The sequence below is a fragment of the Bufo bufo genome, chromosome 1 (genome assembly GCF_905171765.1).
Source record: "Bufo bufo chromosome 1, aBufBuf1.1, whole genome shotgun sequence".
NCBI lineage: Eukaryota > Metazoa > Chordata > Amphibia > Anura > Bufonidae > Bufo > Bufo bufo.
Window position 1 is genome coordinate 233,991,983 of NC_053389.1, and position 15,250 is coordinate 234,007,232.

Below are 15,250 nucleotides of genomic sequence, written 5' to 3' on the forward strand. Positions count from 1 at the left end.
CAGTGCTTAGAATGGGTATTGTCACTCGCAGACTACAGGAAGTAGACCCCCCGTATCAAGAATAAATGATGTAACACCCAGGGAGCACAAATGATGCAGCAAGGGACTCACCTGGCTTGGTCGCAGGAACTGTAAGTTGACATTGGGGTAACGAGTTGTGGGGTCTATACTGTAATGACTGAAGTTTTTGCTCACATTTTCTGGTGTTGTCTGAGGAAGTAACCTATAAATACTCTCTCTGAAATGGTAAAAGTAATCATTAATGCTGAATGATCAAAGAAAATACTTTAAAAGGGGTTCATCGGGCTTTCAATATTGATGACCTATCCTCAGGATAGGTCATCAATATCAGACTGGTGGGGTCCCACACCCGGCACCCCTGCCATTCAGCTGTATGAAAGGAAGGCACACGCAGTCTCCCTTCTCTCCTGCTGCTTGCCATAGACATAGGAGCAGCGAGCAGGAAGAGAGAAGGGAGACAGCAAGCACGCGCTCTCTCTAAATACAGCTGATCGACAGGGGTGCCTGGTGTCGGACCCCCGCCATTCTGATATTGATGACCTAACCGAAGGATAGGTCATCAATATTAAAAGCCCAGAGAACCCCTTTAACAATGATCATACCTTAAAAGGGAATGTGTTATTAACAAATGATCTATTGCTTAAAAAAAATTGTTAAACATTAAAGAATTTTTTGTGAGGTTACCATTTATATTTAAAAAATAAATAAATAAATATCCTAAAATCCTGCTGTAGTCGCTGTGGCCACTAAGACTAATAGGCCCAACTACTTGGTGTACACAGAACAATTTTCAGCAATCACCTCATTATAATCATAGACAGAATTACAAGGATAGACATAACATATTTAGGGGATACACGAGCCACTTTTCACAATAAGGGATTGGATTGTCAAGTTTACATACGTTACTTATCCTGTACTGATCCTGAGATACATCCTGTATTATACTCCAGAGCTGCACTCACTATTCTGCTGGAGGAGTCACTGTGTACATACATTACTTATCTTGTACTGATTCTGAGTCCCATCCTGTATTATACTGCAGAGCTGCACTCACTGTGCTGCTGGTTAACAGAAAGAGTCAGAAAATGTGAGGACATGCAGCTAAGCTGGTTTTTCAGCATCACATTACTGTACATTGCCTGCTATAAAGAGAACACTTCCCGGAGCAAGCACCGCACATACATTGCACAAGGAAAGTTGGGCGAATAGCAAGTGCAACTCTACAGTGTAATACAGACTGCAACTCAGGATAAGTAATGTCATACATTGACATAGTGACTCCATTTCTTACATAGACTAATTCAGTATCTGATTGGTATACTGTTGATTGGAGGTGGATACGATTAGCAGTATGTAAATAATATAATGTTAATTGGAGGTGGATATGAGCTTTCATTAATGGGCTTTACCTCTCAGACAGAACTTCTAAAGGGCTTGCTCCATGAGCCCAACTGCGTACCATCCAAGCAGAGTCCATAGCAGCAAGGAAGCCTCGTGCTATGCCGGTTCCCATAGGCCAGAAAGGCTGTTGAAAAAAGTGAGTTAACATACGTTACTGGAAGTATAATACATGTAGAAAATGCATGCGTAGATCTACATCCATGTATTTTTAGTCTATTAAGCCAATGCACACTGACCTCCAGTAGACTGTCACCGACCAGAGCTACCAGCAGCTGGTGGCCATTTCTTTCTCGCACCAAACCGGCATTTTCAGTTGCATACATGCAGGTAAAGTCAAACATGGCTACGTCTGGCTGCCCGTAATGATTGATGGCAAAATCCATTGTGGGTAGCTGCTGGTGGGTTGAAAACCGTGCAGCCTCCGTGGCATAGTTCTGCAGTGCCTCCTGATCCACATTGGCACGTGACAGTAACATCTCAGTGTCTGCGTAATCCTGCAGGAAAGGAGAAACTAAAGAGGATCAGGCGCAGGGCAGGAATCTCCAAGAAAACACTGCACCTGGCATGTCATCAGAATCTCTCAGTAGTGCAGTGCCTGGCTTTAGGCCTATAACTTCAAGCAATCAGGTCTCAGTGTAAAAAAAAAAAAAATAATGAAGTTATTTTAAACGAGTTTCCGATTTTGAGAGTACAATTAAGATCCATCTTTATGTCTCTTCTCAAGTCTTTGATATCATCAAGAGAGGAAATTGTGACCATATACTGTTCCCTGTCTACTGCAGCAAACCACAGTGTCAATGACACAAATCCCTATAAACAGCTACTGACCTGTAAGATGACCCCTTTCTCGAGCAGACTCTGCTTCTTGGCAGTCATGACAAAGTAGTGGGTGTCATCCTTGTAGTAGACAATGTTCTCTAGATCGATCCCTGTAAAGACAAAATGTGGGAAGTATCAGAACTTTCACTGGAAACCAGCCATGAAGAATGTGTTTTAGCTAGTGAATGGGGCAGTTAGGGACATGCTCCCTCTAAATCAGGTAGTACAATATGGCACCAAATAAATACTCCTGTATATGCTCCAAATAATTAGCAATGCTTAGCTACGATACTTAATGGAATTATGGGGTCAAGGACAGAGAAGGGGTTAAAACCCTTTAATATCAGAATCCTTGGCGGCCTGAGTAAGGCCTCTTGCACACGAACATTTCCATTTACATTCAGTTTTTTGCGTTACGTATACGGAACTATTAATTTCAATTGATCAGCAAAAAAAAAAACAACACGGAAGATGCTCCGTATGCCTTCCGTTTCCGTATTTCCGTTCAAAGATAGAACATGTCCTATTATTGTCCACATAATGGACAAGGATAGTACTGTTCTATCAGGGGCCAGCTGTTCCGTTCCGCAAAAAACAGAATGCACACGGATGTCATCCATATTTTTTGCGGACCACAAAATACTGAAGCAGCCATGCGGTTGTGTGCAAGAGGCCTAAATGGATCAATGGCCTAGGGTAGTGAAAGGGTTAAAGTATTACTCTCCGGTCTCATCAGAAGATGAGGAACTTCAGTGCTTGTATTTGGGTTGCAGAAGCAGCTGCATGACACCCAGTGAGTTTTGTGTGTAGGTCCCATACAAATAAATAGGACCCGTACATTTGACTTGGCAACCTGACCATCAAGCATAGAATTGAATCTAAACTGAACGGCCGCACAGTTCTCTATGATTGGGCAGGGCATTTCATGAACAAAGTCTCCCTGGGAGCAGACTTTACGGGGAGTTTTTTAAGCTACATAGCGGCACTAAAGCACAGCTTAAGGCCTCTTTCACACGACAGTATGGCTTTTTCAGTGTTTTGCGGTCCGTTTTAAACGGATCCGTTGTTCCGTTTTTTTTATTTCCGTTGTGTTTCCGTTTAGTTTTTCCGTATGGCATATACAGTATACAGTAATTTCATAGAAAAAATTGGGCTGGGCATAACATTTTCAATAGATGGTTCCGCAAAAAACGGAACGGATACGGAAGACATACGGATGCATTCCGTTTTTTTGTGGACCCATAGACTTTAATGGAGCCACGGAACGTGATTTGCGGCCAAATATAAGACATGTTCTATCTTTCAACGGAACGGAAAAACGGAAACGGAATGCATACGGAGTACATTCAGTTTTTTTTGCGGAACCATTGAAATGAATGGTTCCGTATACGGAACGCAAAAAACGGCCCGCAAAACGGGAAAAAAAAAACGGTCGTTGTAAAGAGGCCTAAAGGGAACGCTGACATCTCAGGTCTAAGGCCAGCCTTAAATATAGATAATATAAATGAGTGACTGCTCATCTGCATACAAAACTTCAGGCACTGACCTGTTGCCTCTCGAAGATCTTGGAAAAACTTCTGGTTGAAGATAAAGGCAACGCCGCTGATCTCCTCGACCTTGGCCTCTGCCGTTGTGTTCCGGTTAATAAAATTGGCTGTGATGGCGATGGCCAACTTGCCGCGAAACTCTTTCCTTCGGAAACCTAAGCAAAAAGAATATAAATAAAATTAGCTGTCCAGTGGCGCACTGACACTTTCTGCTGCACCCAAACCTCAGGAGCACTCACCAGACAGCGTATTCCTCCGACCATCTGCACCGACAATGACATCAAAGTCATACTCCGATACAGGATGACCTTTGGGGTGAACTTTTGCTCTCCAACCGATGCCTGGAAGACCAGGAATTTGGTGAAATCACCAAAAATATATTATATATATATATATATATTTACATTGCAGTTTCTTGTGTAATATCTTGCTTTACACTCTAATCACACCCAGAGCTGCACTGACCATTCTGTGTATGTCTCCTGCATAATACGACATGCCCCCTTATGGCCTACTACTCATCTACAAGAGGCCACTATCTGAGAACTCACGCTGGTTTTCCTGATCTTCTGGAGGCTCGATTAATCCCTGGAACTCAACGTTGACGTGGATCTCAATCCCAAGGATGAGGGAGACCTTCAGAAGGATGAGCTGTAGTTGGCGAATACCTAGGTGAGAGAAAGTGTTGGTAATGGGTGAAAAACTGCCCACAGGGGGAGATGCTCGATGGTTGCAATTAATTTTTTCATATAGCCATTTATATACGGCCTGTGTGTTCTTCAGTGCTACAAACAAAAAGGCACAGAAGCTAAAAATCACTTCCACAGTTCTCTGTCCCCAAGAGCGCACAATTTATTTTCCTCATCCGTCACACACTAGGGCTGACATAGGACTCCTCTGTCTGCAATGTGGCAGTGTGCTTGGCCCCACATTTTTCCCTGCAGGCTGCCAGAAAACAACAGGCGCTTGGCTGAGAGTGTGCATCCCCCCCCAGATTACTATCCTCAGGGTCCATCAGTCAAAAGCGCTGGGGCCCAGTACTGCCTGTGTACCCTGCAGCTTGCAGAACAAGAGTGAGAATATTTGGACTGGCCGGGCTAACATTCGATCTTGCACAAGATTCCTAAGCGCTTGGCATCGATGCAGGCCTGTACTGTGAATATCCGCCAGGGAATGTCAGTGCATCAGAAACCACTGGCGGCCATTAACCCCAGAGAGGAATTTAAATCCACAGTCAAGAACTAAGCAATGAAATGTATACAGCTGGGGTGCAACTAAAAAAGGTCACGAGGCTGCATAGCAACCCCCCATAATAATAATAATGGCTTCACTAAACACACATATTCTCAGATTATATAACTTATTAAACAGCATTTTGTGCGTGCATAGTCTGACTCATGTCAGCAATCAGTTTTTGGGACAACCAAGAGGACTTCCATTACTGCTCCCAGCAGGAGGTCATCACCCAGCTTTCCTATACACCAGTAGGGTAAATATCGCTAGTTACAGTATATAATTGATATTTCCCGTTCTGACAAATCCTCATATTGATTTACCATTCAAGAGTCTGGGAAAGTCGGGAGACAATCCCTGGAGGAGATGTACACAACTAGGAAATTTTTTCTATATTAAATATCCCCATTAGGTCATGACTAAGACAAGAAAGAGCCAGAAGTGTGAGGTCACCGGAACATGTTCAGACACGGCAGAGGATATGTTCATGAAACGAGTTTCAGGTACAATACAGGCAACAACCACTAGATGGCAGTATTTAGGATACTCACTGATGTGATCAATTGCTCCAGCACAGAATTTCCCATGGAATTTTTTGGCGCCGAGACTTCGCAAGTCATGGATGGTGAACGGCCACAAGTGCAAGACGTTGTTCCTGGAGAAGGCATCCCTCTTTTCCACCACCACTACCTTGGCCCCGAGGAAGCTTAGTTCTATTGCAGTGCGCAGTCCGCAGGGCCCCGCGCCAATTATTAGACACTATGGAGATGGAAAAGAGAGCGATTCAATGAGAACACTGGAAAACAATAATGGGGGCTTCAATAATGATCTGAAAAGCAAGACATTGTGTAAATATAATGCTTGAGTTGTATTTCTATTCTGCAGCTTTTTGGTAATATTGTTTTCTGGGAAAGCTGGGTGACAATCATTGCGGGTCCCAAATGATGAACCTGTGTAATAGTGATTGGAAAGCAGAAGATGCATCTCTGCCAAACAATCTGTGGTAGTGGTGGCCATATTGTCACCCAGCTTTTCCAAATAAGAAAGAAAAAAAAAAAAAACATGGATGGAACACAGAAGGAGTCTCGTAGGATCTCCCAACTTAATATCTCAGTATGACCCAAAAGGGCTAGTTTACGGCACCCAGACACTTTAGTTGCCCACCTTGGTGTTGCTACAGGCTTTGCCCTTTTTGTAATCCTTGTGACTTCCCCTCTTGTCCAGTTTCGACCACAAGGCTTTGGCTTTCCAATAGTGGAGTTTAGATTTGAGTTTATGGTAGAAGGAGCGGTAGTCCCGCGGCTTCAGCTCCAAGTAGTCACATAATTCCTGGAAGCTCTTCAAGGTCCCCTTGCAGGTTGAGGCCTGGACAAATCGGTCAAACAGGACATGGGCTTGATTGGCCTTATCATTTCGCCCGTCCTCCATCTCTTTAGGCTGGGTTGTGACCCACCACCTAGTCCTTCCTCGGAGAGGCTTCCTTCAAAGGCCCGCCATCTTTAACCTGAAATGTGCAGGGTACAGCGTGCCACGTCATTTATAAACAGTCAGAGTTACAGAACATAAGGGAAAAAATAAAAATAAAAAACACACAAGCAAAATCATTTATACAGCGGCAGCAGTTGGCCCTGGAATTATCATTGCAATTACCCATTAGTCCGTCACACTCTATAATGAATAACTTAGGCTACTTTCACACTGGCATTTTGGCTTTCCCTTTGTGAGATCCGTTCGGGGATCTCACAAGCGGTCCAAAACGGATCAGTTTTGCCCTAATGCATTCTGAATGGAAAAGGATCCGCTCAGAATGCATCAGTTTGCCTCCGTTCCGCTCTGGAGGCGGACACGAAAACGCTGCTTGCAGCATTTTGGTGTCAATCTGATGAAACGGAGCCAAATGGATCCGTCCTGGCACACAATGTAAGTCAATAGGGTCAGATCAGTTCTCACCGACACAATAGAAAACGGATCCGTTCCCCCATTGACTTTCAATGGTGTTCAAGATGGATCCGTTTGGCTATGTTACAGATAATACAAACGGATCCGTTCTGAACGGACGCATGCGGTTGTATTCTCTGAATGGATACATTCGTGCAGATCCATGACGGATCCGCACCAAACGCGAGTGTGAAAGTAGCCTTATTCAACCGCACTGACCACGAGCAGCGAAGGACACGGCGTACAGAGGACAAAGCAGGACCTCTGCTAATACCTATACACAACAGCAACACAGAGTTATTGAAGACCACCACCGACGTGGCTGATAACGGGACAGCAAACTGTATTCGCCTCTCCAATAGGATGAGTCGCAGTTAAAAAAAAAAGGACCTATATCCTACTTGGATCCCCCTTGTAATAACAATTCTGCTGCATCTTTTCTTAGGACTATGATATGCCATTCATTTATTATTCCTACTGGAAACTAAGTAAATTACTAGCAGTTTCAAATAAAGGGTCTGATGGGTGTTACCAGTTTGGGGGGGGGGGGGGGGTGTCCATGCAAAGTCTGATACTATCCAATCAGTGCTGCCAGTTTTAGACTATGCAGGGGGACCCCTCTCCCCCCCCCAAACTGGTAACACCCGTGTGGCTCTCTCTCTTTATTGCAAAATAATAAAAGAATGGCATATCATAGAGTCGTTAGAATAGATGCTAACGACTCTATGATACACCATTCTTTTATTATTTTGCAATATATAGTTTGCAATAAAGAGAAAGAGCCACACGGGTGTTACCAGTTTTTTTTTTTGGGGGGGGGGGGGGGGTGTCTGCATAGTCTAAAACTGGCAGCACTGATTGGATAGTATCAGACATTGCATGGACACCCCCCCCCCCAAACTGGTAACACCCATCAGACCCTTTATTTGAAACTGCTAGTAATTTACTTATAGTTTCCAGTAGGAATAATAAATGAATGGCATATCATAGTCCTAAGAAAAGATGCAGCAGAATTGTTATTACAAGGGGAATGCAAGTAGTTACTAAAACAGACATACAGGAGAGGAGAGGGGACAGGTCCTCTTTAAATAGATAATATCCTCCTCCTCCTATAGTGAGCCTTTATCTAGTGTTAAATGGCTGGTAACTATCCTGTAGTCAGATTGTCCCCAGGATGAACTGCCTAATAATGGGGCGCCAGACTGTAATCCCATGTCCTACATGCCAGGCTGTCTGCTAATATTATATATACCAATATATATTTGCTAAAAATAATCAGAGCCTTGAAAACGTGTCACTGCAACAGCCCAGAACGTTTATTTGTGTCAAAGGTTGTGTGGCGTCTGAGCTGGAGTCACACAGTTCATTTCCGAGACCAGACATTCACACAGTGGGACCGTCTTCCTGCGCAGTCTCGCCTTCCTGTCCGTGTTGCACAAGAATTGTCACAACATGGCACGCCACCCCCGTCCATCAGCCCAATGCCAACTCATTACCCAATTTCCAGCCAAGTAATCAGTATCCCAGGGGTTAAACAGCAGCGATGGAGCCATTGTTTAAATCCAAGTCATGTGCGTCCCATCAGTTAATGTGGCTGATAAGCCTGTGATGCCATACAGGCTGCTGGATCCGGCAAACAGTTACTCTGGCGCAAAATCAGACATCTTGGAAAAAAATTAAAGAAGGAAAAAAAAAAAAAAAAAAGAAGACCTTGCTCTTAATAAAACAAATGATCCCGTCCTCCCTGGAAGCAGAAGTCGTGTGACGGGGTCTGTGAAGTCTATCTGGACACAAAAACTGTATCAGATCATCACAGCCACAAAACGCGTCCAACGTAAACAGGGGATCGCAGAGCATTACATACAGCCATTATTCCAACGATAACACAAAGGAACAGAGTACAAAAATAAAAAAAATGTTTTAGATTTAAAAAAAAAAAGTAATATTTGAAATGAGTCCATACAAAAAAAAAAAAATATTCTACTGCAGACAAAAAGTAGTGGTGTTGTTGCCATAGTAACTTCGAAACCAACCAGATCACAGCATTTATTTTCTAAGCTAAATAGTCAGCTGGAATCTGATTGGGTAACACATTCAAATTCATGCGCCATCGCATGGTTCCACACAAGGCATGGAATGAGAGTACAAAAACTATAATATGAACCTGGGTCAGACCACGTATGTAATGAGACTTATTCCAGACCAACACGCTCATTCTGTGCCAAGAGGAAGAGATGTCACATTCCCGGAGTAACCCTGGCAACGGTGACAGAAACGCAAGAATCATATCCGGATCCAGACCATACCTGGAAACCAGAGGCGAAGCAAAGAATTCAAGAGCCCTGGCTGACCCTGCAGGAAAGGACATGACACCCTAAATATGACCCCCGAGTCTGACTGCAGGAAGCACCAGGACTTCCACCTTAAAGGGACAGCACTCCAGGCTGATGACTACGGTACTTTATGTCTCCAGTGCCCAGAACCTCTAGAGGAAGAACTGGCCCATCGATGGATTAGACAGAAGGCCACGCAGGGATTTGGCGGCTGATAACAGGGAGCAATAGACTGCATTAGCAGCACAATAGACCGATGTTTGGGGGTCGGATGTCTTGGGGGCACTTGATTTTGGATGGTTTGGTTTTCTCCATGACCCCCCCAAGCAGCAAGTAGACTATGCACCTAGATTTGTGTGCGATATGAGCGGGCACGTAGCTTGGGCTTCCACTATAAACATCCACAAGAAGGAGCACAACTCATCAGGAAGAGACATTTTCCTTCTCGGAAAGAACTGACCTGACCTACTTTGCACCGTAGCCGCTCTGTAGGATGGTACAATTCTCCCTGTTAATGGGCAGGCAGTAGCCTCATAAGACTGTTGCATGGGTTAAATATGCATTTCCAGTGTGCTCAGCATGGAGGCACCTATTCTGCCTGGTTTATGAACAGAATGACAGGCCTTCAGTGAAGACTGACACAAAAGATGGAAAGTAGAAGAGACAGTGGGGAAGATAGCCTTCGGAAAGCAGGGTGGTCGCCATTTATGGGCACTGCAACGTAGGGCATTAGAAGTAGTCGCCCAGCGTCTGTCACACATACGAGAGGATGACCCCGGGACGCTGTGGCTTGAATAGCAAGACAGACCCCAGCTGTGCTCCAGATTGAGGGAGGATTAATGTGTGAGATGGCGGCTCATGGAGAACAGGTGTCTGGCACTGCCCCACGCCAGCTCGTATCATTTCCAAAGCCGCAGATTTGCAGTTCATGAGCCGGTGATGACCCAGGACGCTATGACGAAGGCAGCAAAGGGTTAAAGTCACATAACACCCAAATCCTTGCCCTGGAACCAGTTACTAAGCTGAAGGTGTTTATCCGGCCTTGGAGCACATGGGCAGCCATATGCAAGACCAGCAACACTGATGAGGCACACTGCCCCTTATGCCTCATATCACAATGGGGAATTACAGGCTTAGGTGATTCCTATAGATAAAGTGAAGCTTCTCCTTTAACTGTGGCTCTGAAGTCACACAATAGTCCAACATCTTTTCCCACCCATATGAAAACAGTCAGCAGGTTGCTACTGGCTGTCCTCCTCACAGGGCAAGTATTAGAGCTCTAGGTATGGTTTAAAGAGGACTGGTAACCTCTCCTGACATGTCTGCAACTACTCGCATGCCCCATGTAATGACAGTCCTGGAGCATTTATATTTATGACTCGATGATGTGCCATTCCTTTGTTATTACTGCTAGAAGTTATGAAGGAATTGTCAACAGTTTGCAGTGAAGGTCCAGATGGGTGTCACCAGTTGGGGATTTGTCCCTGCCCTGTCTGACACTATCCAATCAGTTCTGTCCAACTGGTAACACCCATCTGGACCATCATTGCAGACAGCTTGCAATTTATTAATCACTTCTAGTAGGAATAATAAAAGGGATAGCACATCAGTGAATCATAATAGATGCTTCAGAATTGTTACTACATGGGGAATGCAAGCAGTTGCAGACATGTTGAAAGGTTACAGGACCTCTTTAAAAGCAAGAGTAATTCTGATAACGGAGGAGAATAACTGCAGGAAGCATGTGAGCAAGCACGATCCTGATCACCTGACGTTACTCACATCAAACAATCTACACACCAGGTAAAGGTTCAGCTCCTGGATGTGGCACACACTATTATTACACCTGTGATCTCAGCAGCAGAGACGGCGTGAGAAGCAGATTGCGTTATAGCTCTAAAAAGAGACTATGGAAAGTGACTGTGATATAGGAGGACTGCAGGATGATACAAGTGCTCCCTGATCACCTCACGTTACCCCTATCACAGCAATCTACAAACCAGGTAAAGGTTCAGCTCATGGATGTGGCACACACACTTATTACACCTGTGATCCCAGCAGCAGAGACGGCGTGGGAAGCAGCATGCGCTATACCTCTAATAAGAGACTATGGAAAGTGACCGCAGGATGGTTCAAGGCCTCCAGGCAAAATCACTGATGGCGACGGTTCCAGATACATGGACAGTGCAAGATATGAAATTAGAAAAGTATATCTGTATGGCTGTTATTTTCCAGAAACAGTGCCACACCGGTCTACAGGTTGTGTGTGGTACTGCAGCTTAGTCCCATTCACTACAATGATACAAGATGATACCTCAGACATGAACTAAAAGGCAGTAATTGTACTGTTTCTGGAAGGAGCCCCCCATATTTTAGGTCTCATGCACACAGTGGTATCTGTCTTTGCGGTCTGCAAATCGCAGATCCACAAAACATGGATACCGGTTGTGGGCATCCCGAATTCCCCCTTCAGCAGGTCCCGTAGTGCTTCTGTATCTGTTTTGCACCTGCTGGAATGGGTGAATGGGAGGGCATCTGTGATGCGGTGCGCAAACGACCAATGCCCGTATAGACCCGCTGTTTGAGGGACACAATATGGGCACCGCCCGGCAACGGCCATCCGCATGAGCCCTAATTCTGGACCAGGTTGGGTTAGATCGGACCCTTGCACAGTCTAAAAGGTCTCAAAGTTTGTCTGATCCTGCTACCAACACACAGGAGAGGACTAGACACTGCATTTCCAGATCAGCATAACTCTCTCCTGAAATACTCTGTGCTGCCAGGGTGTTACAGAGGGGAGGGGGGGGGGGGAAACTGGCACGGGGATTGGAGGCCACAGTGAGGCATCTCCTTGCCACCCTGCATGGTTGATTGACAGTTTCTCCCTGAAGGGACAGATCTGTCAAACTGTGCAGAGAGGGGAGAAGCCGCAAAATGTCGTTTTTACCCCATGCCAGACTGAAAACACAGTTCTTCGTCATAAGGTAGCCATAGTTTGGGCAGCATTAACCTGATGACAGATTCCCTCTATGTAAACTGAAAGCTCTCAACTAACCTCAACATGACATACCTCTCCTGAAATACTCTGTGCAGCTCCAGGATTCTTCTTTTTTACTACATAATTCGGTTTACGATCTCTCACAAAGACCAATACACTCCTCTGCTGAAAAGCTCTGTGCTGCTGGGATAATTTCCCTTATCAGTTTAGGTTGCATTCTCACCTCTCTCCAGGGAAACCCACAACACACACCATTAAGGCTCTGTTCACATTTCAGGCAAACTTTCAGTTTTTAGAACAGATTAATCCATCCGTCAAATTCCTTTTAAGTAACCATTCATTTCAACTGCGTAAAATCACCGGCTTGTATCCGTGAAGGCAGGATTCACCATTTTGCCAGAAAGAAAGGTGCAGCATGCTGCGCTTTTGACTCCAGGAAAAGGATACCTGATAAAGGACAGCTGTCCATTTTACTAATGTATGACAGACTCTAACCGAAGGCTTCAGTTCGCATCCGTTAGGATCCGGTTTTACTGTCAGTGTTGGATTAAAAAAAATACATAAATAATAAGCTTACCAGAAATGTGAACAGAGCCTTAAACATGAAACCACACAGTTGATAAAAATACGGGACTCTAGAGGTTCAAACATCTACAAGTCAGCTGCCATTTACAGGTCAGCGCAATCATCTCTGAAGCTAGAGTAACAAGCCAATCAGCTCACCAGGACAGCAGACAAAATGGCGGCTGAGACAATATCAATACAGAAGACGAGCAGAGCACACACTACAATGCCCCGACCTGACACAACCCCTCATGTCCTGACGGCAAAGCCTGAAACGTTTCTAATTCTTGGAGTAAAGCACGGTGGTCAGCCCCAAATCCTGCCCCGTCTGTGTACTCACATCACAGCTTCTCAGTTATCATCCTGGCACTGGCTCTCACCGTGTTTCGCCTTCCTAATATCCTAAAATGGAGCTGGACATCCACGAGATGAAGAAGAGGGCGTCCATTCACACGCCCCTAGTGTGAGGTGATCCTATAAATGTCCTGACTCACATCTCTCACACCTCAGGCGGCCATTATTAGAACATGATTATAAGAGGGAAGGGACGCCCTGAGAGCTCTAAGCACAGGGGGAAGTTGCTATTTTAAGTCACACTTTAACAACAATTCTCATGGCCATTTTATGGTCCGCATCATGTACCAACTATGGACACTGGGCCGTACGAATGGCAACCCAGCCATATAGGAGTTTTCCTCAGCAACCAATCAGAACACAGGTCTCATATCGTAATCTGCTGTGGAATAATTAAAGCGGACATCCGATTGGTTGTATTGGCAACTATTGCACAGGAAAACATGTATAGCAAATGCAAGATATCTCTGGTTGTATGTACCCTGGAAAAGCCAAATAATATATGAAGGGTGTAAAGAAATGTGCAAGCTTGGGTATGACAATTACTGTTGCTATGGGCAATATCTTCTGCTGGGGCCTATATACAGGAGGTCTAATGGAGGTTTGAAGCCGGGGCCATTTTGTTTCTTGGGCAAACAAGTAATGTAACCGCACTGCAATCTTGATGCAACGTTCACCTCATGAAATGAAATGTCTCCTGCATATTTACGTGCTTTTCATACATCAAAATGTTATCTAACATGGCAAAAAAAAAAATAAGAATGCAATCTGACTGGGCAGGTATGAATTGCATCATGATGTGCCATCGAAAACAGAGCTCGCCAAGTAGTCCTGAGTTCAGGCCAAATCTCCATAGATCAAGCGAATCAGCTCCATTAGCGATACACCTCATACGCCTCTACTAAATCATTTCATGAGGCAATGCCTCCATATCATCCTGCTGGATTTGGATCACACCTCTTTGCTGGGCGACGCCATGTACCGGGTCCTGACAGCAACATATAAGCAAAATGTCTGCCAGAACATGAAGGAACGAACTAGATGACCCCCACAGCGAACAAAGTGGAGTTCACACATTACATTCTGTTGGGGCCAATGCAGAGGATTTTATCAGCATTTTAAGTGAAACTATGAAAACTAGATTTTCTTTCAGGCTCCCCCTCCATTTACACATTCAGCCATTTTCCATAACTCAGCATTACTAAGAATTCATTTATCCAGACCTCAGTATTCAGTAATTCCAGCCAAGTAAAGAGGACAGCATGTCCTTCACACCCCAGGCAATGCCATGCCACCAAACAAAGATGCATTTTAAAGCCATGATCGGCCCGGGTCCCTGCACAAACCTTCCATTGACAGAGGACCACATTTCACAGAGGCAATTACAAAAGACCATGAATAACACCAATGAGAGGTGACGACTGGCACAATAAAACCCTTCCATTACTCTGCATGTAATATCAAATTTAATGCAGATTGACAATCATCGGCCGCCAGCGCTCTAATGTCACTGAGCAGCATTTACATGTAAATTGTTCTGGAGCGTCACCTCGCCAAAGGAATGAAACCAACACTGAGAAGGAGGGGCAGACTAAGAGGAAAAAACTAATCCGCTACATCTGTTCTGTCATCTCATCCAAAATCAATACCAGAGAACAGAGCAAAACATCACCCAAGATCAAAATACAACGACAAGACGGAATAACGGCGCACATCTCCACTACCACCATATAATCGGTGTGCATAAAAAATAAACAATCCAGTAAAACACCAAAGATTGATACAGAAATATACCTGCCTCCTATGTTCAGGAATATAGCTACTATAATAACTAATACTGCCCCTCTGTACAACAGTACATATACTATAATATTGCCCCCAAGAAAAGAACATAACTATTAATAATATTTATGTAATATTATAATATTTAACTTTATAACCACTACTATAATACTGTCTCCTATGTACAAAAATATAACTACTGTAATACTGTCCCCTATGTGCAAGAACACACTTCACCCTTTGTACAGCAACTACTA

General features: G+C 44.4%; 1 protein-coding gene across 16 annotated transcripts in view; it reads right to left on the reverse strand.

Moving 5' to 3' along the window:
• Window positions 1-15,250, reverse strand: part of MICAL3 (microtubule associated monooxygenase, calponin and LIM domain containing 3) — a 117,436-nt gene that overhangs the window by 71,053 nt on the left and 31,133 nt on the right. For all 16 annotated transcript variants that reach the window (XM_040436928.1, XM_040436901.1, XM_040436933.1 and 13 more), the window contains exons 2-10: window positions 6,189-6,528; window positions 5,576-5,783; window positions 4,343-4,459; window positions 4,031-4,132; window positions 3,791-3,946; window positions 2,254-2,354; window positions 1,662-1,919; window positions 1,434-1,549; window positions 112-238 (exon numbers count right to left, since the gene is read on the reverse strand). In XM_040436928.1, the coding sequence (XP_040292862.1) occupies window positions 112-238; window positions 1,434-1,549; window positions 1,662-1,919; window positions 2,254-2,354; window positions 3,791-3,946; window positions 4,031-4,132; window positions 4,343-4,459; window positions 5,576-5,783; window positions 6,189-6,452 (1,449 nt within the window). In that variant the 5' untranslated portion in view covers window positions 6,453-6,528. The remainder of the gene's footprint in view (window positions 1-111; window positions 239-1,433; window positions 1,550-1,661; window positions 1,920-2,253; window positions 2,355-3,790; window positions 3,947-4,030; window positions 4,133-4,342; window positions 4,460-5,575; window positions 5,784-6,188; window positions 6,529-15,250) is intronic.